The sequence below is a fragment of the Euprymna scolopes genome, chromosome 45 (genome assembly GCF_053919585.1).
Source record: "Euprymna scolopes isolate OS-2025 chromosome 45, ASM5391958v1, whole genome shotgun sequence".
In the NCBI taxonomy this organism is placed as follows: domain Eukaryota; kingdom Metazoa; phylum Mollusca; class Cephalopoda; order Sepiida; family Sepiolidae; genus Euprymna; species Euprymna scolopes.
Window position 1 is genome coordinate 32321791 of NC_136526.1, and position 23313 is coordinate 32345103.

At 32.3% G+C, this 23313-nt stretch overlaps 1 protein-coding gene across 1 annotated transcript; it reads right to left on the reverse strand.

Annotated features, from left to right (window-relative positions):
* Positions 1 to 2109: 2109 nt before the first annotated feature.
* LOC145269371 (uncharacterized) lies at positions 2110 to 12591 on the reverse strand. The gene is made up of 2 exons (XM_080125060.1): positions 12482 to 12591; positions 2110 to 7026 (listed from the first exon to the last, which is right to left on the reverse strand). Exon 2 carries the CDS (start codon positions 4934 to 4936, stop codon positions 3950 to 3952), a length of 987 nt encoding a protein of 328 aa, XP_079981186.1. The 5' UTR covers positions 4937 to 7026; positions 12482 to 12591; the 3' UTR covers positions 2110 to 3949.
* Between the last annotated feature and the right edge of the window lie 10722 nt (positions 12592 to 23313).

The window sequence follows — 23313 nt, forward strand, 5'->3', positions numbered from 1 at the left end:
TAGGAAACAAAATTTTCTTAGTTTTTAAAAAGCATGAAATAAAATCCGGAGTTATTTTCTATTTTTAACAAAACATCAGAAAAAAAAAGAAGTCAATGCCTTACTTCTTACTGCTCTGCTTTAAAAATAAAAATAATTTGAAAAAATCAGGTTTTTTTCATTATCACTGACATAATCTTAGTTAAAACTAATGAAATACAATATTACCTTCTACATCACCGAGTCAAGTAATTACTTGACCTAAAACGATTTAGTTTAATTTTTTTAAATGAAAGTTAATTTAAAAAAATCAGAAAAAAGTTTGTAATTATCACTGATGAAATCTTTGTAAACACTAATGAAATACAATATTTCATACACTGAGGTCCAGTACAACAATTTTTATAGGCACACATTTTCATCGATGTTCAGTTATCGTGTTTCACTGAATTTGATTTTGCTGAGAAAGAATATCGATACACGTCATTATCTCCAGTGTGGATTCTCATATGTCTGTTTTTCCTTTTTTAAAAATTTTCTTTCCTTGAAGATTGTAACGCTGGGTATGGGGCAGCAAACATTGCACTGCTTTACTGCTTTTTATTGGTTCACCAGGAATATTAGTTAGATAGGACTACAAGTTCTTCTTCATAAGCCCTGTGGCACATATAACTGTTTCTTTTCGTTTTTAAAGAATATGACTTTTGTTAATTGTTTTCGCAACGCTTTATGACAATCAATATATTGAAATAGTGAACAAGAATATAATTTTTCAGCTTCTTCATTTTTTTACATCAATTACATGAAAACACATATTTGACTTCATTACTATTAATATGACACTGTTTCAAATTGTTTTTTCCAATCAACTATCAGAATATATTGTATAAATCATGAATTTTAATAAAAAAGCGTTTCATTTTTGTAACATTGAAAATATCTGAAAGAAAACAGACTAATTACAAAACGAAAGAAAAACTGCACAAATTTTCTATGCGATTTCAGTGATATTAATTTCTTCTGTTAAATTATAAAAGTATAATCAGAAATATGATTTTAAAAGTTATCATTTCCGCACATAAATAAAAATTAATTTCTGATAAGTCCTCAAAATCAGCCATAAATTTTATAAGATGTTCAAATTACATTATTTTTTGTCATAAAACAAACGATTTTTTGCAAAATTGTCCATATTTTCATTTCATTCGAAAAGTTCAGCTTTACATTGATTTAATTTCTACAAAATGTATTTAAACATATACAGCCAAAAAATTGTTCCAAATGCTTGCAATAACAATAAATTTCGTTAAGAATATTTACAGTGACAATAAATTTCATTAAATATTATTTACATATTTAGATCGTGTAATTACTTGCATTCAAATTGAAAAGCAAAAACAAAATAAAGAACCAGATAAAGGTCCGATTAAGATCAGAAAATTATAATTGCTTTTTCTTTACCAAATAATTCTGTACGTGTTTACATTAACATTTATGAATGTTTCTTCATTAACGATATTACATTTGCTCGAAAAACGGTCTTTAGCTGTATCTTTCAAACATAGTTTTTAACTTATTTGCATAACATATTCAACAGAGTCCGCGACCATTTGTCGTCTTCAAATACAGACATGAACACTGTGTTTTTTCGAGACGATTAAACATTTTACATGAAATAAAAATACTAAAATATAAAACATTACGTACTGCAATCTTACATTTTCGCATTCTTTTTATTTTTAGTTTTTTTGTGGGAGTCGATTGCTGTACTAAGAATATAAGAAACATGCATTTTTATCTTTTTATTAGACTTTTCCATTACACCAAATTGAGCCAAAGCAACGCATGGAAGGGTGAAGCTAGTAAATTATATTGCATTTATATTTGCTAACATTATAAATATCTGACGAGAACAGATACAAATGCATAACTGCATATGTTTTCCATGCATTTAATGATATATTTTGATTTCGAGCTAAGATACAAAAATATAATTGAAAATATGATTTCAGAACTTATCTTTTCTTCTAATTAAGTAAAAACTGATTTCTTATATGACTAAAAGATCGGATTCCAATATTATAGCATGTCAAAATTACAATTTTTTTCTGTTATCAAAATATATTAATCAAAATATTCTAAACTAATACAATAATTTGACATTCATTGTAAAAGTTATTCAGTTTGTATTGATTTAATATCAAAAATCGTAATTAGTCTCATAAATTGGCTCGGATTATTTATTCGAAATGTATTTTTAACATATGCATCAAAAGTATTTCTCATGGAAATTATCCAAATATTTTATTTGAGAGATTATTTAAGGATTCAAACCATTTCTTTATGTACAATTTGTATTATATTTTATTATTCAATTAATTTATTAAATTAGTTTTTATTACCCAGGTAGACCCAATTATTACTTTAATTTATTTTAATATGGTGTTTTCCTAACATGAGTTAAAAAACATTTAATATGGTGTTTTCCTAACATGAGTTAAAAAAACATTTAATATGGTGTTTTCCTAACATGAGTTAAAAAACATTTAATATTGTGTTTTCCTAACATGAGTTAAAAACATTTAATACAGTGTTTTACTAACATGAGTTAAAACATTTAATATGGTGTTTTCCTAACATGAGTCAAAAACATTTAATATGGTGTTTTCCTAACATGAGTTAAAATACATTTAATATGGTGTTTTCCTAACATGAGTTAAAAAACATTTAATATGGTGTTTTCCTAACATGAGTTAAAAAACAAACAAAACATAATCCTAACACGTTTTTTATCATCCAGGTATCCTTTTTTTATTGAATCTCGATGTTAATGAATAAAATGAGTAAAAATTTTCTATAGTCTCATCATATTTTGCGACATATTAAATTGTTTTAAAAAGCAGTGCTACATATTTCATACATATGAATGGTGCAAGTTTATTTTAGTATAAAAAGACTAACATTTCACGGGAATATGTATTTACGTAGGTTTATAGGGGTCACAGACTCCAAAATATGTGTTCAACTGGTTCAACTGTGTAGCAATATAAAGTTATGAAAATAGTGATTGCTTTGTAGCATGAGAATATTAGATTCATTTGATAGAAAGAACAACATAATGTATGTCTGTAAAAGGTAAAAGTTTTATAAAGAAATATGATTTTCTTTAAAATAAGTATTTGCATTCAACATATTGAATTTCTTAAAGAGACACAAATTATCAACAAGAATATGCTTTCATTTTAGTATACACGCGCATGTTTTTTCTTAAGTATGTGTTGTGATATGCTTAGTCTTTAGTCGATTTTCTCAGAAATTAAGGAACCCACATCCTGAGGCTAACATTTGAACTCTATATGAGATACATAGTTATTTGAATGTTTCCTTGAAGTTCTTTATTTCTCAAACACTGAGTAAGTAAAGAAATTTGAAACATAGTTTTCTTCCCCCAATTAACCATTTTCATATGTTGTACTTAATCTTTCGTTTTGGTCTCTTAGTGTTATACTGGCCTTCTTTGAACAGAGGCATTTACACCGATTAGCACTATAAATAGCGCTAGTTATTCCAATACCGGTGAGAGAGATGCGACTGTACTTCAACTGCTAGCTGAGTGCTCAGCAGATATACACTTTCCTATCTTTGTATATTATTGTTAATGCACTTGTTCCTTAACCGAACCTCGACTTGACTGTTCTAATTTTCACTGTTGTTCTACGACCCAACAGATTGGCGACAAGGAATCGAAACGACCATCACTGCATAGAATCACCAAAAGTGATTGAAATAAAGATAATGTTTGCAAAAAGTAAAAGTTTTATTAAAAAATGTGATTTTCTTTACCATTTTTTGCACGCAGCATATTGGATTTCTTATAAAAACGACGACAAAGATAATTAACAAGAAAATGGTTTCATTTTAATATGCGCTCACATATGTTGTATTATAATTTCTTTCCTTGTAAAAGAGTTCATATTTTGCAAGAAGATTGTTTCTCTCCAGTATGTGTTCGCATATGTTTCAACAAGTGTCGTTTTTGAGTAAAAGAAGAGCCACATATTTCACAAGAATATGGTTTCTCTCCAGTATGTGTTCGTATATGTTTCAACAACTGTTGTTTTTGAGTAAAAGAAGAGCCACATATTTCACAAGAATATGGTTTCTCTCCAGTGTGTGTACGCATATGTTGCAAGATATGAGATTTCTGTGTAAAATTAGAGCCACATATTTCACAAGAATATGGTTTCTCTCCAGTATGTGTTCTAATATGTTGTAACATGTTTTGTTTTTGTGTAAAATTAGAGCCACATATTTCACAAGAATATGGTTTCTCTCCAGTATGTGTTCGCATGTGTATGGCCACAGATTGTTGACTTGTAAAAGAAGAGCCACAAATTTTACAAGAATATTTTTCTCCTGTATGTTTTCGCATGTGAATAGGCAAATATTCTTTACTTGTAAAAGAAGAGCCACATACTTCACAAGAATATGGTTTCTCTCCGGTGTGTTTTTTCATATGTTGCAACATGTGTTGCTTTTTTGTAAAAGAAGAGTCACATACTTCACAAGAATACGGTTTCTCTCCAGTATGTATTCGCATATGTTGCAACATTTGTTGTTTTTGTGCAAAAGAAGAGTCACATATTTCACAGGAATAGGGTTTCTCTCCAGTATGTGTTCGCATATGAATGACTAAGCAATGTTTCCTTTTAAAAGAAGATCCACATACTTCACAAGAATATGGTTTCTCGCCAGTATGTCTTCGCATATGAATGGCCAAACTCTGTTTACTGACAAAAGAAAAGACACATATTTCACAAGAATATGGTTTCTCTCTGGTATGTGTTCGCTTATGGATTGTCAAGTTTTGTTTACTTGTAAAATAAGAGCTACATGTTTCACAAGAAAAAGATCGTTCTCCAATGTCTGATTTAGTGTTCATTTTTAAAGTTGACATATTTATAATTTATTAAAATTTGATTCTTTATATATATTTTTTTAGTAGTTAAGAACGGCTTTCAGAATAAAAACCCTTTGGAAGTTGGACAACCAATGCATATAAACCGAGAGGGTACCTCTTAAACGAAAAAGTGATTAACAAAGGACAAAATGAATAATGGATTGAAAAAGGACAGAAAAACTCTGTAAAATAAGTGGAAAAAAATAAATATTTATCTCGGTATTATTTCTGCCCATGTTTCAAACTAATCTCGTTAAATTTTGACAAACTGTAAGCGGTGATTAGAGTTATCTCCCCTGGCGCTCCCTCCTCATCCGCACAATAAACGAGATGGCTGCGATGCGATCGATTTCATTAAACGTTTATGTTTAAGTTTCATGGATTTAAAATTTATATTTTTGTCATGTTTTAGAGCTACTGTCTAAGAAATAATGCGTAGGGAAATACTGCATTTATTAAAAGCCTCACGAGTCTATTAGTCGTATGCAGCAAAAAGTACATTAGTGTATTTGCAAGAGTATATTTGTGACAATTATTTTAATGAGTCTTCTATTTATTAAGGTTAAGAATAGGAGTAATACATAAACAGCTTTTAGCAAAAATTTTTTATATTTATAAAATACTTTTCACACAAAAACGTTATACAATATAGTTCACTTCACATCAATACAGATTGGTGAATATTGAATATATATTTTAGATTCAATGTTTCATAGTGTTTCAATGGAAACATGTTTTTCAATGTGATAACATATGTATACATTGTTTTCCTTAAATTGTTCATTAAAGAATGTTTTTCGCAATGTTTGAAGAGACTCCTTTCTTGTGAATATTTTCAAACGATATAAGGTTTGAAATTGTTTGATTAGTTGAGAAGGAATTGTAACATACAATGAAAATACACTACTTGTTGCTATTAATACGATCTTCATTGTCTTGATTTTGTGAATATATATATATACATGCATATATATATATATATATATATATATGTATATATATATATAAAATATATGCTTCTGTGTGCTAGCCTACTATAAAACCAAAAGAATACACATAAAAATCAATACATATTGAAAAATATTGAATATATATGACAGATTCAGTAAATGTTTATACATTTAGTAATGTTTCACTGAAAACATGTTTTTCAATTAGTATTATTTGGATTCAGCGGACTACTGTTCACATCTTAAGTGTGATTTATACCCCCCGACCTTCTTCGCGTGTATTTTGTCAAACTCGGGAACGTTTCTCTTGAATCTCCAAGGACCCGCCGTGCAGTGGATAGTGTACTTGAAAAATCAATTGTAAAACGTAATATTTTCCTGAAGGTTGAAGGTTCAGTCCTCAATGTGGGCAACTGAAAAAATATAATTACAAATTACTTCGAGTCATGGCTGATGAAACAAGAGCACATAAAGGATTCTGCTCAGAATTCTGTCCAAATTCCTGCATTTGAAAGAAACATTCATGAGTTCAACAAGATACACCCGAAGAAGGTTGGAGGTATCATATATGTTCTTCTGAGTGCTAGCTTACAATAAAACCAAAAGTCTCTACATCAGATCAATACAGATGAATACTGTACAAAATCCTATGTATGCGATCTCATTATAAATCAATCAATCCACATCAAATCAATATTTGATGTGGATTGATTGATGAATACTGAACGTATATGATAGATTCGGTGAAGGTTTATGCATTTTATAAGCTATTTAAACCTTATGTATAAACATAATGCATATACATCCTCACAATTCGGTTATATATAAATGATTTTCTATGTATTTTAATCGTTAGCTCATTATTAATGTCTTATATAACTTTTTATTGTTGCACTATTCACAGCATTTATGAAAGGCTCAATGAGTCTATTAGTCATATGCAGTTGCATTAATTATTTCAACTAGTGATATATTTAAATAGTAGAAATACATACACAGTTGTCATGATTTTTTTTCAATACATTTTCATAAAATTTGATTTCATTAAAAAATTTGTATAGTCAAGAAGTATATGATTTCTCTTGTTTTTCGGCTTTAAACCTTGTGCAATTTTCATTGTATTTATTGCTGGATATCCTGCAAAATAAAGAAGATAAATTTCACAAAATAATTTTATTTTATACATTTGTTGCAAAATACAGATATATACACGATTTTAATGGATAAATTTAATATAGATGTGTGAATTGCGGTCTAAACTTTAAATTATAAAGTAATCATGCACAATTTTTAAGAAGTCCGCAAATTTATTTTTTATTAAAGTCAAAATAATATGCAGATAGTTGAGCAATCGGGTCTCTGAATTGCGAGTGAAACAGTTGCATTTGTGAGTGATTTTTTAAAGTGGCGACTTGAAATAATGAAACGCTTATCTTTTGATAGTTATATTTCTTTCAACTCACAATCTTCCAAAACTCACTACTGAGTGAAAAATATCTTTTCAATTTTTTTTAATAAAATCAACAATAAAAAATTAATAGAACAATATACTTATTTCTTACGAAGACTGTTTAAAAACACCTAAAGAAATTAGAATGTATATACCTTCAAGTATTAACATAACATTTGTTGTATTTTTAAAATTACACTTACAAAAAATACAGAAAAATCTGTATGATGTACATATTCGTCAAGAAACAAAGATGTCATATTCCAAAAAGCATATGGATTGGCTAATAACTTTTCTATTTGGCTAGTAAATGAAAATATTTAGTTGTCAAAGCTCAAGCAAAGATAAATTTATCTATAGTGCTCTACTTATCAATTACTAAAATTTATTGTTTTTTAAAGATATTAAACTAAATATCCACAAAACCTTTAATAATGGCTTTCAAAATTTAACAATTTAGTTTTTTTTCATCATTTAGAGAATTCTATAGTTTGTAAAAAAGAAATAGTTTTTGAGAAGCATCAATATTAATGATCTTTGTAAACCGCTTATAATCCCGTTTTTTTAAAGATATTTTAAATTGTGTTTTAGCAATTTTTCACACGCTTTTGGTTCAACAATGTAATGTAAAAATGTTTGTTATTTTTAAAGACTACATCGAACATTAAACTCATGTTCAATAAGCATGGAGCATGAAAGTATACATTGATGTAGAAACATTGATGGACAGAAGAAAAACATTGAACCCAGAAAAGAAATGCTTCACAATCATTTAATCATGATGCAGGTTAAAACCAGAATCACCCTTGATTGGATTCCATACAACAGACGAGTCTCGGCATTGTTTTAGACACATAGGCCTGATACGAGGATATATGCAGATCGGAAGAGCAAGCCACAATCTAAAATTAAATATGGGATACATGCACACTGGAAATAAAAAGACTATTTTTGAACTGGTAGAACTAAAGATGCTTAAATCTACTACAGAGGTGTTCATACAGATACAACTGGTGCGATGATTACATGAAAAAAGATCATTGTGTCGACAGCCACAGATGAAGAATGCAGGACATTAGGAAATGTAATTCAAAATGGTTTCCTGCTATCATGCATTAATAGCTACGTTCACCTTTCAACAATTAAAATCCTCATTGAGAGGGTGTGTATGAAAGTCAGAAACTTTTAAATCAGACTGACATCAATGTAGCTTATTTCCTTGTAATTTAAGCAATTTTCCTGCCCCTTTTTGAATAATGAGAGAAGCAATTCCTCTCTCCAGTCACGGTGCAATTATTCACCCAATTTTGTTATGAAAGTGAAGTATAACAAATGAATGGTTTAACTGACGGTCATCTCTGCAGGTTGCTGCTGCTGTTTCTTCTGGAAATGCATACCAGTACATGCTTCTATCAATGAAGATAGACCAAGTAACATGCAGCTGCATATCAAAAGAGTCCAGCACACCTGTCACCCACACATGACATACTTGTTCTTGGGAAGCTTCATAAAGTGGAGGAGTAAAAGACAGACATGTGCAGCATGAACGCACGAAGGTAAAATTTATCTGATTAACAATGTGGCCATAATTTGACAAGATAACGATGAGGGCGCTGGAAGTGAGTGTTGATTACCACAAGGTAATTAGTAATTGCAAAGTTGTCGGGCCATTGCCACATTTTGTGCCAAGAGAAAAGTAACCAAAGACATAGCTGGGGTGTGTGGTTAACAGTAGACTAAAGTTCATGATTACAAGTATCGTTTTCCTCTTGAGTTAGCTTGTTAGATAATAGCAGGGTAAAATGTTAAAATAGCTATTATCAATCTATTTATCTATCCAGTGATATTGTTCAAATAGCTTATATTGGGAATTATTAATGTTACAGAAATTAGTTTATTTTAATATAAACAAAAATAACTAGATCCACCGTGAATAGTTGTGTACATGACAGAAGAGGTCAATTTAAAGAAGATTATGGTGTTATGGTTTATGTTGATGGTTGTCGCATGTTATCAAAGAGCTCAGCAGTGAAGACAAAAGAATTTAAGAGAAGAAAAAGGATGGAATACAGCCACATCTGGATAGGAGCTGCTAGAAATGACTTGTCCTGCCTTGATAGAGTTCAAAATAGACTTTGTAGCCTCGTAGCTTCGTAGGGGATGTCCTTTTCTCTTCCCTGCAACCTCTTTCTCATAGAAGATATGTTGTGAGTTTGTCTCTGCTTTATCGTTATTTTCATGGCAAGTGCTCGGCTGAGCTTCAATGTATGGTCCCCCCTCGCCAGTCTTTCACAAGAAACACCTGTCTAGCAGAAAACACTATTACTAATTCCCCCACTCTTTATCTGTGCCTAAACCTAAACGTTGATTCCATGAACAAAGTTTCTTTCTTAAAACTGCACGCCTTGTTTTCATCCTGGATGAGGCATGATATACATGTTTACCATGTTGCGGTAGTCCAGACATGAATGCACACATTAGCCAATATTTGCGCAACAGTCTCTCAACCAACCAGGCCAGGCGTCGCAGCTCAGCAAAAAACTTGTCCACCATCTTGTTAGGACAAAGTTGTTTAGTGACAAACTGGTCATATGCATTAAATGCATCAGTAGCATATGCGGTTATAAGGGCTTGCTTGATCTGTTCTGCATCCGCTTTCTGCTCCATACTAAGTTGCCTGTATATGGCCAGAGGTTTACCTTGCAATCTCAATAGCAGGACCTGCTCAACATTTTTCATGGTGCAAAGCTCACACACAATCTCCACATTTTCAATCCACTCAATAATGGGCATCTTGGCAGCAGCACCACTAAATTCAGGAATCAACTGAACATAAAACATCTTGGTTTCCATGGCCGAAAGATGATATAAAATGCCGAAAGAGTTTCTACAGTATTTGAACCGAGTCAAAATTGTTGTTCTGGCTTTTCTGATTTCGTTTTCTTTCGACATGCGTTCTCCCAACACGCTGTCTTCCCACTCGCCTGTGATTCTTTTCTCTTCCTCTTTTATACCCGTTCAATAAAGTCCCTCGCCTCTAATTTGCATATCTCACACGTAAATTTGCATGACCGTCATACATATAAATGAGACGTCGGCATTTTTACTTTTTTTTTTCTTAGAAGAAAGAAAAAACACAAAACTCGTACTATTCAGGTAAGTTACGGTTTTCCCGACACTTTCTAAAATGTTGCTCATCCATGCGCCTGGAACAGAATTTATTAGGAACTATTTATCTTTTCTCGTTATTATCAGTATTGTAACCCCATCCACCTCTTTCCACAACATTTTCATTCAAAATATAAATATTTTCCATAAACACTAAAAAATTTCCTAAACATGTTAAATATCTTTTTGTGGTGTTTTTAATAGCGGATTTTAAAGGTTTCATTTTAACTGAATCATACCAAAAACCATTTTTTGGTTGTTTTTTTTCATTCATGTATTTTTGTAAAAAAAAAAAAAAAAAAAAAAAAATGGGGACTGTTTACTCACGTTTGGTGTTTCTTGCATCTGCGGAAATAATCCAGCCCGAGTTAAAGATGCTACGAGAATTAAAAAGGTTAGGGTAGTGGTGGGAGGAATGTTCTTATTATAAAAAGGCAGCCTCCAACCAGACAATTTTTACTTATGATTAGTGAACACGTCTGATCGACTCTTGTCACCTTACTGCTACGTTGTTCCCGTCGCCCTATATTGTTCCTGCTAAACTACACTGTTAGTCGTCCCCAGTGGAAAGGGGCGCAAAGGGGTAATTCTTTGCTACCTTGGATGCGCAATTAACCACTTGGGTAATCTGCTCCCCGACAAAGGGGATTTTTTTTTCACATTTTGGACAGTTAGGGATTATGTAAGAGTATGTAATAATATGCTCGGTAATTGTGATGTTTTCAATATGGAAATAATTTTCAAAGCACTCCCAAACAAAATTTTTAAAAATGTAATTTTAAAAACAAAATAAAGCAAAACAATAAAATTATCGATTGGAAAGATTTCTATATTACCTTTCTTCGTTTATATACAACCATGTAGGTACGGGCAAAATGAATGCCGATGCTCAAAATACCCCTCCCTTTACTTAAAAAATCACCAAAAATCAGGAAATTAACCAATTTTAATGAAATTTTCAGTATTTATGAAATGATGATCGCGGAATATAACGAACTAATTATTTTTATTTAAATCCGAGTGGAAATGTATTATTTTGTTTAAACAAAAAAATACCTTTACTAAAATTATAGTTTTCAGTGGTAAATAAAAAAACGCTAGACTTTAGTTTTGCTTTATTTTATATAAATAAAGAATCGTAATTTGTAACAATAAAAATAAAATAAAATCATTTTTACAGGAACATTACGAAAAAAAACCCTAGATCCGTATTAATGTATTCTATATAACTCAAAGAAAAATTAATTTCTCAAACTACCTGTATTGCCATTGAATTAAGCATTGCTTATTTAATATTTTGCCACAAAAAATTATAATTGCAAAAAATATTTCTACTTTTTTTTTTAAATTATGGGTTTCGCATAATTTTTATATGCAAGATTTTAATAATTTCCTTGCTCGCAAGAATGTGAAACTTTCAGCGTAACATAATTTTTTATATAATATTGAACAATAATTAAGAAAAAAAAATTAATTTAAAAATAGGAACATAGAAAAATAATTAAACTAAAAAATGAAGAAATTAATACAAACGTTCAAAAAAGGAATGTACGGATGCGCGACTGGGGGTGAGAACTTCCTACCTTTTAATTACATGACGTCATTTTCACAGTCTTTCGATTGCCTGGAATTTTAGGCCTTCGTAATTTTTGTGTTTACACAATTTTAGTTTGTTGCGTTTTGCGAACGCCAGAATCACTCGGTTTTTGGCTAATTAATTCATGTTTTGTACAAACAAGGTGTTTTGTTTTTTATTATTTAATTAAATGTCTTAGGACTTTACTAAATATCTTTGAAATAGACCCAGAAAACTAATATTCATCTTTTAAAAGATTTTTTACAATGAATTTATTTAACTTCAAGATTTAGCTGAATTGGGTAGCTCGCCGTGAAAACATTTTCATAACTTTTTTTTTTTAAATGACCTGGTGTCTAACTCTGTCCCGTGGGGAGACATTGTAAATACGGACTTACTTTTTTTTGGCAATCCTCTTTCAACAAAGAAACGATTATTAGATGAGAATTAAAACGAGACGAGTTTGGCAGACAACATTTTAAGATGGTGACCGGAAAAGCAAGTTCGCAGTAAATTTAAAAAAAAGTTTTTTTTTTCATTTATTGTGATTTCAATTTTTTTTTTTTTTTTTTTTTTTGCATCTATCACCTTACAAAATAGTTTTTCATTGTTAAAAATTATTGGCGATCACGTACATTAACTTGTTTACTGTGTCATGTCATAGACGATGATAGTCAATTACATATTATTTAAATGTTTATTTACAGACACATTTTAACAGAAATAATGAATATTAAATGTAAGATATATTGAATATTTTTTTCACGGAAATAATGAATGTAAGATATTTTGGTACTTATACAGTTTAATGACGACATTAAAAAATGGAAATATCGAAAAAAAATTTTTTTGTACGTACCTGTTATAGACTGAAGTTCTTCGAAAAAAATTTCACTTCATTTGATCAAGTAGTTTTTTTTTACAGCGAAAAACAATTATTTATCACGACGACGTCAACGTGCCCATTTTGGAAATGTACCTAGCAGAATACCTCCATTTTACGCCAGATTTCGCAATCTAGCCTTTTTTTTCGCCAGAATGAGATGCGCACATCACATCTGCAATTTTTTTCCGTTTTTTTTTTTTACTTTTAAAGCAGAATACTATTGAATATGCCAAGAAATTGAAGAATGCAAAGAACTGAAGAATTTTTTACGCGATTATTTTCGAAACATGCGCAGTACCGATGTATTGGAAAATTCAAAATGGTGCCCGACACTCTCTTTAACATGGTAAGTTTGGGAAAAGGTGTTATAAATAATAAACTACACAAAATACTATTTAAAAAAACACCGAATATATGTCAACTTATGTCACGGTAATATATATTGAGCGAATTTCTAACAGTACTTTGTCTAGTTTATTATTTATAACGTCTTTCCTGAAGTTACTGTGTTAAAGAGAGACTCTGGCGCCATTTTGAATTTTCCAATACATCGTTAAACACTGTATGCTTTTCGAGCTGAATAAACATGTTACATTGAATAAAAACACTAAAAACATATCCATATACAGTAATACAAACCCTAAGTTTTTTTTTTTTTTAATTCGAAAATTTCGGTTGCATATTTCTAATTTTTCTAATATTTTATTTTTATTTTCTTCTGTTACAAATTAAAACAAAAAAAAACACTCCAAAAATGGCATCTGTCTTCAAAAAAAAAAAAAAAAAATTCTCATTCTGGTGGAAAAAAAAGGGCTAGATTGGCCTAAAATGGAGGTATTCTGCTACGTAGGGCAGTTACCGGCCCTTGGGGAAAGCTACCTGCCCTTGGGGAATTCCTGGGCGCTGCAATAACATTTCCAAAATGGCCACCTTGACGTAGCCGTGATAAATAATTGTTTTTCGCTGTAAAAAAAAAAACTACTTGATCAAATGAAGTGAAATTTTTTTTCGAAGAACTTCAGTCTATAACAGGTACGGACAAAAACAATTTTTTTCAATATTTCCATTTTTTAATGTCGTCATTAAACTGTATAAGTACCGATATTTTGAATGTTTTTCGCGGAAATAATGAATATTAAATGTAAGATATATTGAATGTTTTTTCAGGAAAATAATAAATGTAAGATATATTGAATGTTTTTCACGGAAATAATGAAGGTAAGATATTTTGAATGTTTTTCGCGGAAATAATGAATATTAAATGTAAGATATATTGAACGTTTTTAGCATTAACTTATTTTTCTGTTCAACTTGATAAATCGTCTTTTCCTTCTGGTTTATTTATTCGCACTCATTTTAAAAGTTGATTTTTCGTGTGTGTGTGTGTGTGTGTGTGTGTGTGTGTGTATATATATATATATATATATATATATATATATATATTAGGCACCGCCAAAACTGGGGGGGGGGCAGGTAAGTACTTTTTGACGGACCGTCTTTTTAAAAATCTACCAAAAATCAGGTAATTATCCAATCAATACGAAATTTTCAGCGATTATTAAGGGAAGAATGAGCTTTATAACAGTGTACTTATTTTTCATAAACGATATTTATATATATATATTTTTTTTTTGCTTACAACCCCCCCCCTTGTTTTGAAGTGGGAACAAATATGCTTAAAATAATCATCTGAAACTAAACAAAACATATTCCGTTGTTGTAAGGGACAGGATTATAGATTAAAAAAAAAAAAAAAAAACAATTATTTACATACCTTATTTTGACGTCTGAATATCAGAACTTTGATTGTGTTTAATTATTCCGCTTTTGACTTTTGGAGTGTGAAATTCGGTGAATATGTTAAGTAAAATAATTAATTTAAGCTAAGCAAAAAAAAAAAAAAAATTTTTTTAAATATTTATACGAAAAAAGACATTTTAAAATCTTTGATAAATAAATTAATAATTTTTTTTTAGCGAGCCGAATAATGCATGACCATTATTAAACAGGGAATTCTTTGAAGAATCGATACAAAAAAAAAAATCGATAAATATTGTGCCCTTTGTGTTAAAAAATATCATCAGTTTTTCGATCCCATTTGATAACGTTTGCCGCCTTTCGACTACGGTGGACCATACGCGCTGAAATAATTTTGTTGAATCTCCATGACTGCCAAAACCGGTGCAAGCGTGAATCAGTACAATTTATGTTGGTCAACACTCACATAGAAACGAGACGTTTCTCTTTTCATTGCGAGACAAAATTATGGATGGTAAATAAAAATTTATTTTTATTATTACACGTGTTTATTTTTATTTTACCGAAACTATAGCGGACATTTGTTCGTCCGTCTGCCATAAACGAAACTTGATAGTGAAAAATTAATTTTAAACTAGAAACAGTACTTTTTTTATACTGCGAAAAATACGCACCGTAAAAAAATGGTTAAACCTTAGGTGAAAGTGCAGAATAGTTGACCCCCCATGTTAAGAATGGCATTCTAAATAAAGTTATTATTTTAGTATGGCCCGTACACTTGCAGTGTCAAAATTACACAAAAGGAAGCTTAGAATAAATTATTGTCAAATTGCCGATGTTGTCCAACGATGCACTTGTTTTCCTAAAGTTGATTTAAATTGGTTTTCGGGTGTGTTATGACTGAATATCACACTTAAAATTGTGAATTATGCGTGAATCTCTTGAAAAACCTGTCAGAAAGAAGCCCCCCCATTTTGGGGAGCCTGAGCCCTCCCCCCATTTTGGGGAGCCTGAGCCCCCCCCCCACACGCGTACACATTAAAAAGCAAACTCATCAAAATGGTCACCCATCTGGTACTGGCTAGCCTCAGGGTTGCTTATGTAGTTTAGTTTAATTTTTATTCTGCTTTGAATTCCCCCCCCCCATTAGGGGAGCCTGACCCCCCACACACATACACATAAAAACCAAACTCATCAAAATGGTCACCCATCTGGTACTGGCCAGCCTCGGGGTTGCTTATGTAGTCAAAAAACCCTACAGTTCTTCCTCGTTCAATGAAGGAGAAATCTTTCTAAACTGGGTCAATTTTAATTTTTATTCTGCTTTACCCCCCCCCCATTTTTGGGAGCCTAACCCCCACACATACACATTAAAAACCAAACTCATCAAAATGGTCACCCATCTGGTACTGGCCAGCCTCAGGGTTGCTTATGTAGTTTAGTTTTTATTCTGTTTTAAATCCCCCCATTTTGGGGAGCCTGAGCCCCCCCACACGCGTACACATTAAAAAGCAAACTCATCAAAATGGTCACCCATCTGGTACTGACTAGCCTCAGGGTTGCTTATGTAGTTTAGTTTAATTTTTATTCTGCTTTGAATTCCACCCAACCCACCCCCATTTGGGGGAGCCTGACCCCCCCCCCCACACACACATACACATTAAAAACCAAACTCATCAAAATGGTCACCCATCTGGTACTGGCCAGCCTCGGGGTTGCTTATGTAGTCAAAAAACCCTACAGTTCTTCCTCGTTCAATGAAGGAGAAATCTTTCTAGACTGGGTCAATTTTAATTTTTATTCTGCTTTACCCCCCCCATTTTTGGGAGCCTAACCCCCACACATACACATTAAAAACCAAACTCATACAAATGGTCACCCATCTGGTACTGGCCAGCCTCAGCGTTAATAATACATTGAAATTTTCGTCACTGAAAAATAAGTTTTATTTGGCCTGTTTGGTCTTCCATAGTTTGCTTTTTATTAAACACAAACGTAAATATTCTCGATCTGGACTCTATATGGACGCGAAGTAACTGGTTGCCTATATGAATAAGTGGAATTATTTGAAATCCAGGTACTTATATTATAATATTTTTGCATATATTCATAGAAAATCACCCTAAATCTTAGTTAGACTAAAAATAAACAACTTAATTCTTTCAAGAACCTTTTTTTTTTAAATATTTATATATGCTTTTTGTGCAAGACAAAAAATGTCAATTGTTAACTTTTTGGGAAATTTTAACATTTAAAATTTAATTAAAAATAGTAGAAAAAGTTTTACATTATTCAGCTTTCTATATGATAAAATTCAGGGTTTTATCTTTCTGGAAAATAAAAAGTTACTTAGAAATCATGGTTTTTAATAAATGTAATTTCGTTTTAAAAAACAACAACAACTTCATTTTTTGGCGGTGCCTATATATATATATATATAACATGGCCGATTTCCAAAGAAACAAAATCTTCTAAGTAAAAACGCTAAGTTAACCGTATTATCGTTTAAAAAATCAACAACAAATCTCTCTCTCTCTCTCTCTCTCTCTCTCTCTCTCTCTCTCTCTCTCTCTCTCTCTCTCTCTCTCTCTCTAGAATAAAATTATCTATGGCTTCGCGTAGCATAATGAATTACACGCCAGACTATTATACATAAGGTCCAGGGTTCGATTACTAGAAAGTCAAGCTACGCTGAAGAGAGGTAGGACCTCGAAACATACATTTCCGTAGATTACTGTTTAAAAAAAAAAAAATAATCAATAAAAACTAATATAATTTGTTACGTCCAAATAAAACACGGCCGATTTCCAAAGAAACAAGATCTTCTAAGTAAAAACGCTAAGTTAACCGTATTATCGTTTAAAAAATCAACAACAAATCTCTCTCTCTCTCTCTCTCTCTCTCTCTCTCTCTCTCTCTCTCTCTCTCTCTCTAGAAAGAGAGAGAGAGAGAGAGAGAGAGTGAGAGATTTGTTGTTGATTTTCTCGAGAGAGAAAGAGAGAGAGAGAGAGAGAGAGAGAGAGAGAGAGAGAGAGAGAGATTTGTTGTTGATTTTTTAAACGATAATACGGTTAACTTAGCCTTTTTACTTAGAAGATCTTGTTTCTTTGGAAATCGGCCGTGTTTTATTTGGACGTAACAAATTATATTAGTTTTTATTGATTATTTTTTTTTTAAAACAGTAGTCTACGGAAATGTATGCTTCGAGGTCCTACCTCTCTTCAGCGTAGCTTGACTTTCTAGTAATCGAACCCTGGACCTTATGTATAATAGTCTGGCGTGTAATTCATTATGCTACGCGAAGCCATAGATAATTTTATTCTTTATTTTCAGCGCTTATATATTTACGCGGATTTATTATTGATTTTCTGCGTAAATCTACATAAATATATAAAAGCTACATAAATATATAAACGATAAAAAATAAACAGTCAAATTATGTATGGCATCGTTGCATTACGTGCTGCTGGACTATAATACAGAAGGTCTGGGTTCGATTCCTAGATAGTCAAACTACCCTAAAGAGAAGTAGGCCTTGAAACATGTATGCCTGTAAATTAAAAAATAAATAAATAATATTATTTGTTTACGTCCAAATAAAAATATGGACGATTTCCTAAGAAACAAGTTCTTCAAGCTGAAGACACTAAAAACTGTTAATAAGACATGTCTTTAATTTTTTTTTTTTTTTTTTTTACAAAGCACATAATAATAAATAAATAAAAAAACAACGCTTGAAATCAAAGTATCTGGTTGACAAGAAAGTCTTTGCGGGTTAAGCTTTTAAATTCAGATTAATCCATCTCGGCTCAAACAACAATCGATTGATCCAACTTAGTACCATCAGAATCAACACACTTCAACCAACGCAAAACAAGTGTATTTATGACAATAACATAAAAATCTTGTGTTCTGGTGGCGATGAAGTCATTGAAGACGACTTTTATATCACTTATGTTTTTGAAGCATTTCTCATGCAGATAGTTGTTGAGATGCTTGAAAAAGTGGTAGTCGGAAAGTGAAATGTCTGGGGAGTATGGCGGGTGAGGCAGAATTATGTCCCCAATTCGTTCAACTTCTGCAGAGTCGGTTGAGCAACGTGTGGTCAGACATTCTTGTGGAGGAGAATTGGATCTTTTCTGTTTACTAATGCTGGTTGTTGTTGTCGAAGTTTCTGGTGCATTTGATTCATTTGGTGACAGTATTTCTCTACTCTAGTGGTTTCGCCTGCATTCAAAGACTGGAAACGATGAGATTGGTCTTAGACCAGCAAATAGTCAGCATGACCTTACTTTGGTGCAATTCTGGCCCTGGGAAGTGTCGTGGAGCTTTGTCGGCATCTAACCATTGAGTTAAGCATTGCCGGTTGTTGCAAAGAACCTCTTTTCCATCAGCACAAGTCACAATGTGGTCGAGAAACGGGTCGTTCTTGTTGCATAATGGCATTTCTTTTGATTGTGATTCAATTCATGAGGCACCCATTTATCAATTTTTTTGTCTTTCCTATCCTTCTCAAGCGGTTGAAAATCGTCGTATACGTCATTTCTAATTCAGAAGAAAGTTCTTGAACAGTTGTTTGTAGATTGGCTTCTACTAAGGCCCTAAATGGACTGTTGTCAATATCCGATAGTGGACCACTACGCTCATCCTTTTTAAAAACTCTCATTGCTGCCACGAAATGTCCCAAAACTATCTTTGTTATGTGCGTTCGGTAGTGGTTCCTGGGCTAAACGCTTCATTGATATTGCGAGCTGTTTCAGCAGCTTTTCGGCCTAGCTCAAATTAGAATTTTTAAAAAATGGGTGAATTGTCTTTTTCCATCTTGTGTTCAACGTTCTGAAAAGGACATAATTTAGTTAAAACGATTGTAATTTAAATGAATAAATAGAACGCAGAACGCTCTTTAAAATGATATTTAATGTACAGGTATTCTTACGAAAAGTTCTATGAAAATACACCATTTGTAATAAAAATTTAAAATTCCACAATAACTTTCATCTGAACATAATAAATGAAAATGATCATTGATGAACTAGAGGTTTTTAACAATTAAAATTTCAAGTGTACATAACTAGCGTTACCCGGGATTGTCATTACTTTCAATATTTTTATTACAATTCACAGAGGCAGGAAAAGTTGTCAAAAAACAAATATACAACAAATAAATGCAATCAAAGGCAAGATAAGTTACTTTTCTAGTTAACTGGATAATATTTTAGTGTTTTTATTTGATGTAAAGTGTTTATTCGGTTATATATTATTTGATGTAAAGTGTTTATTCGGTTATATATATATATATATATATATATATATATATATATATATATATATATATATACATATATATATATATATATATATATAATGTTTGATTTTTTTTTTTTGACAATTTTTCGTGCCTTCATGGATTGTAATACAAACCCTTTTTTCTTGTTTTTCATGCCATATCATTTTTATCACCAACAGAAAATAAAAACAATGTAAAAGCCGACGTGGGTTTTTATATATATATATATATATATATATATATATATATATATATATATATATATATATATATATATATATATATATATATTTTCATTTTTTTTTAAGTCAATATTATTATATAAGTGCAATACAGAATTGAAATATTGTTGTTTCACACACACGTGGTTGGAAACTACATTATGATGACTTTTGTTTATGCATTGGGAGCAATTGTAGGGGACTAGGATATATAAATACCCCAATCCCGTTACAAAAGAATAATGAAATGAATGGGAATTGAAGGAAACAAAGGCTCAATTAATGGATAGGATAAACGTCGTTTATTTGCTGTTGAAAGAAAGGAACGTTTTAGTTATAACATGTCCGCGCGTCTGTAACCAATGTTCGTTGCAGGACTGGTGTTGTAACAAGAAAAGGAAATGTGTTTTCATCTCAAGTTCGGGTCACTATTGTTTGTTCGCGCGTGGGAAGAAAAATAAATGTTGTAGGTAAATTGAGAATGGTAGTCCAGCGTGTGTATGCATGGATAAGGAATTAACTTTTGTAGGGTAGTATAATTAAACAAAGCGTACTTATCTTTTCAGACGACGGGGGTGGTAAGTGGGCAGCCGGTCGTGCTACTTCGGTGATATGTGTCAGGCGTTTAACTTGAGAGCGGCGACTACATTTATCAACAACTAGCAGCGCTACCTCTTTGCCTTCTGTGTTTTTCTTCTTCTTTTTCTTCTTTGGTTTGTGTGAAATAGGCATTGTTAGAATTGGAGGCATCTTGGCTCATAACGTGAAAGCGGAGTTGGCTTCAGTTCACTGGTGCCTTATTTCTTCTTCTTCTTCTTCTTCTTCTTTTTCTTCTTCTTCTTCATCTCTTTAGGTCGGGTGGAAGAATGTCCGTGCGTTCACTGACGGAGCTGGGCGAATCTCTTTTTCTTTTCTTCTTCTTCTTCTTCTTCTTCTTCTTCTTCTTCTTCTTCTTCTTCTTCTTCTTCTTCTTCTTCTTCTTCTTCATCTCTTTAGGTCGGGTGGAAGAATGTCCGTGCGTTCACTGACGCAGCTGGGCGAATCTCTCTTTCTTTTCTTTCTGGTCCCCTCCTTTTATAGTCGTAAACCGGCTCCCAGCGGCTGTGATATTTTAGGCCTTTATTTTCGGCGGGGAGCTCTGCCATTGGTTGATAATTCTTTTATGGTTTCTTATTTTTCTTTTTCCAAACGGAAGCGATGCGTGGAGCCATGTGCAAACGACGATTTTTTATTTTGTCTCTTATGCTGGAGACGTTAGCATCCGGTTGGCATGTTCCCACACATTATGATGATGAAAGAATTTGTTTTCGCCGTTCAGGTCTGTGTTTTATATTATTATGAGAGAGTAAAATTCCTGGTGTTTTTTTAAAAAGATATAAAAAAAAATAATGAGAGATACGCATCGGAGTAATATTATTAGTAGATTTTATTAAGGGAAAGCCATTTACCCTAACATTTCGGGCAAACCAGAAGTCCCAAATAGAAAATCCACAGTAAAATATATTTCGTGTATCCCCCTTCACAAGTCATTTGATGTTGAAATACAAGTTCTCTTAGCTTCTGTAATCTTGCATCCATCTTGGTTGACGTATTCGTCGTCCTGATTGATTGAACTCTTAATTCTGAAGTTGATGGATATGGAGCTCCGGATTTTGATTAATACACCTTTTTGGGTACACCGACGGTACACAAGTCCGGGTAAGGTTCTGCTGCTGATATCTTTGAACGAGTTATCAGCAGTTTCAGCGTACACTTCTCCCATTATTCATAATTATAATTATTCATAGTATAATCTTGGTTGGGAACCATCTTGAATTACTTTGACAATCCTAGACCATGTTTTCTCATTGTATATTAGGAATCATCCTTTATCTTTAATAGAGCCACTTCACGATGATTGCTGTTGTGCTGCTTATTAGTTGAGGATGATCTGCAATGGCCACAACTATAACTTCTCATATTTGGAAGAAGTTTTCTTAGTTGGCGCTTCATCAGTTTAGTTACTGATGAAGAAAAAAAAAAGTTTGACAAGTGTTGTGCGTAGTTAGTAGGGCAAGTTATGGATCATCTCCAGTCTGGAAAGATTTTAGCAATGTTTTCTCGCCGTTTGAATCGGTCTCTTCACTAGATCATTAGATTGTCGGTATTCTGGGCTGTTAGTTACATGAGAAAAGCCCCATTTTGTTGCAAATTTCTTGTATGTATGAGACTTGAATTGAGGCCAATAGTGGCGATTACCAGTTTTGATAGTTTATGATTAGAGAAGATGTATCTTGTACGAGTCATGACCGTTGATGGAGATGTATCAATAAGATGGCTGAATCTTTTTAAAAATTAGTAGTAATTCACTATTCATAGGCTGGAGCCTCTGGAGAGGCATAAGCCGTCCACAACTTTAAGGTGATTTTGTAGCGAGGAGTTCTTTTTTCGGGGTGAGGGTGCTGACCCCACGCCCAACCATTCCAGAAGGTACATACAGCGCCGAGGCTTCCCAGATTATCACCCATCTGGTACTGGCCCGGCTCGACGTTCCTTTATTTCGGTGATCTGGCGAGAACCGGTACGTCAACGTGATTGCACCGTGCAGTAATTCACTACCATAAGATAATCTTTCCCCAGCAGTCTGAAGAGGTTAGTACAACCTTCTGCCATGATTGGTCGATTATATCATGCGCCATTTCCTGCTCTGAACTCTGTCGATTGCTAGACCGTTGACATGAATCGAAGTTTCTTATCATGTCTTCTATTTCTTTGTCCATGTTTAGCCAAAAATGGGTCTGCTAGGCATTGGATTTAGTTTTTCTTTTTCAATTCTCAGATGTGCCTGATGGATGATTTTGCACATTTTTGCTCGCATATTGGTTGGGACAACAGTTTGTTGTCTTTTTAAATAGTAATCCTTCATAGTATGTCAGGTAATTTCTGTTATAAAATATGCATGGAGACAAGAGTTGAGGTTGTGTCGATGATATTGCCATCCTATCATGATTTACTTATTTAGAGTTTCATCATTAGCTGCCTCAGGTGTCAGCTGTTGTCGACGTTTGTAGCTGATGGGTATTGAGGGCATTATGGAGT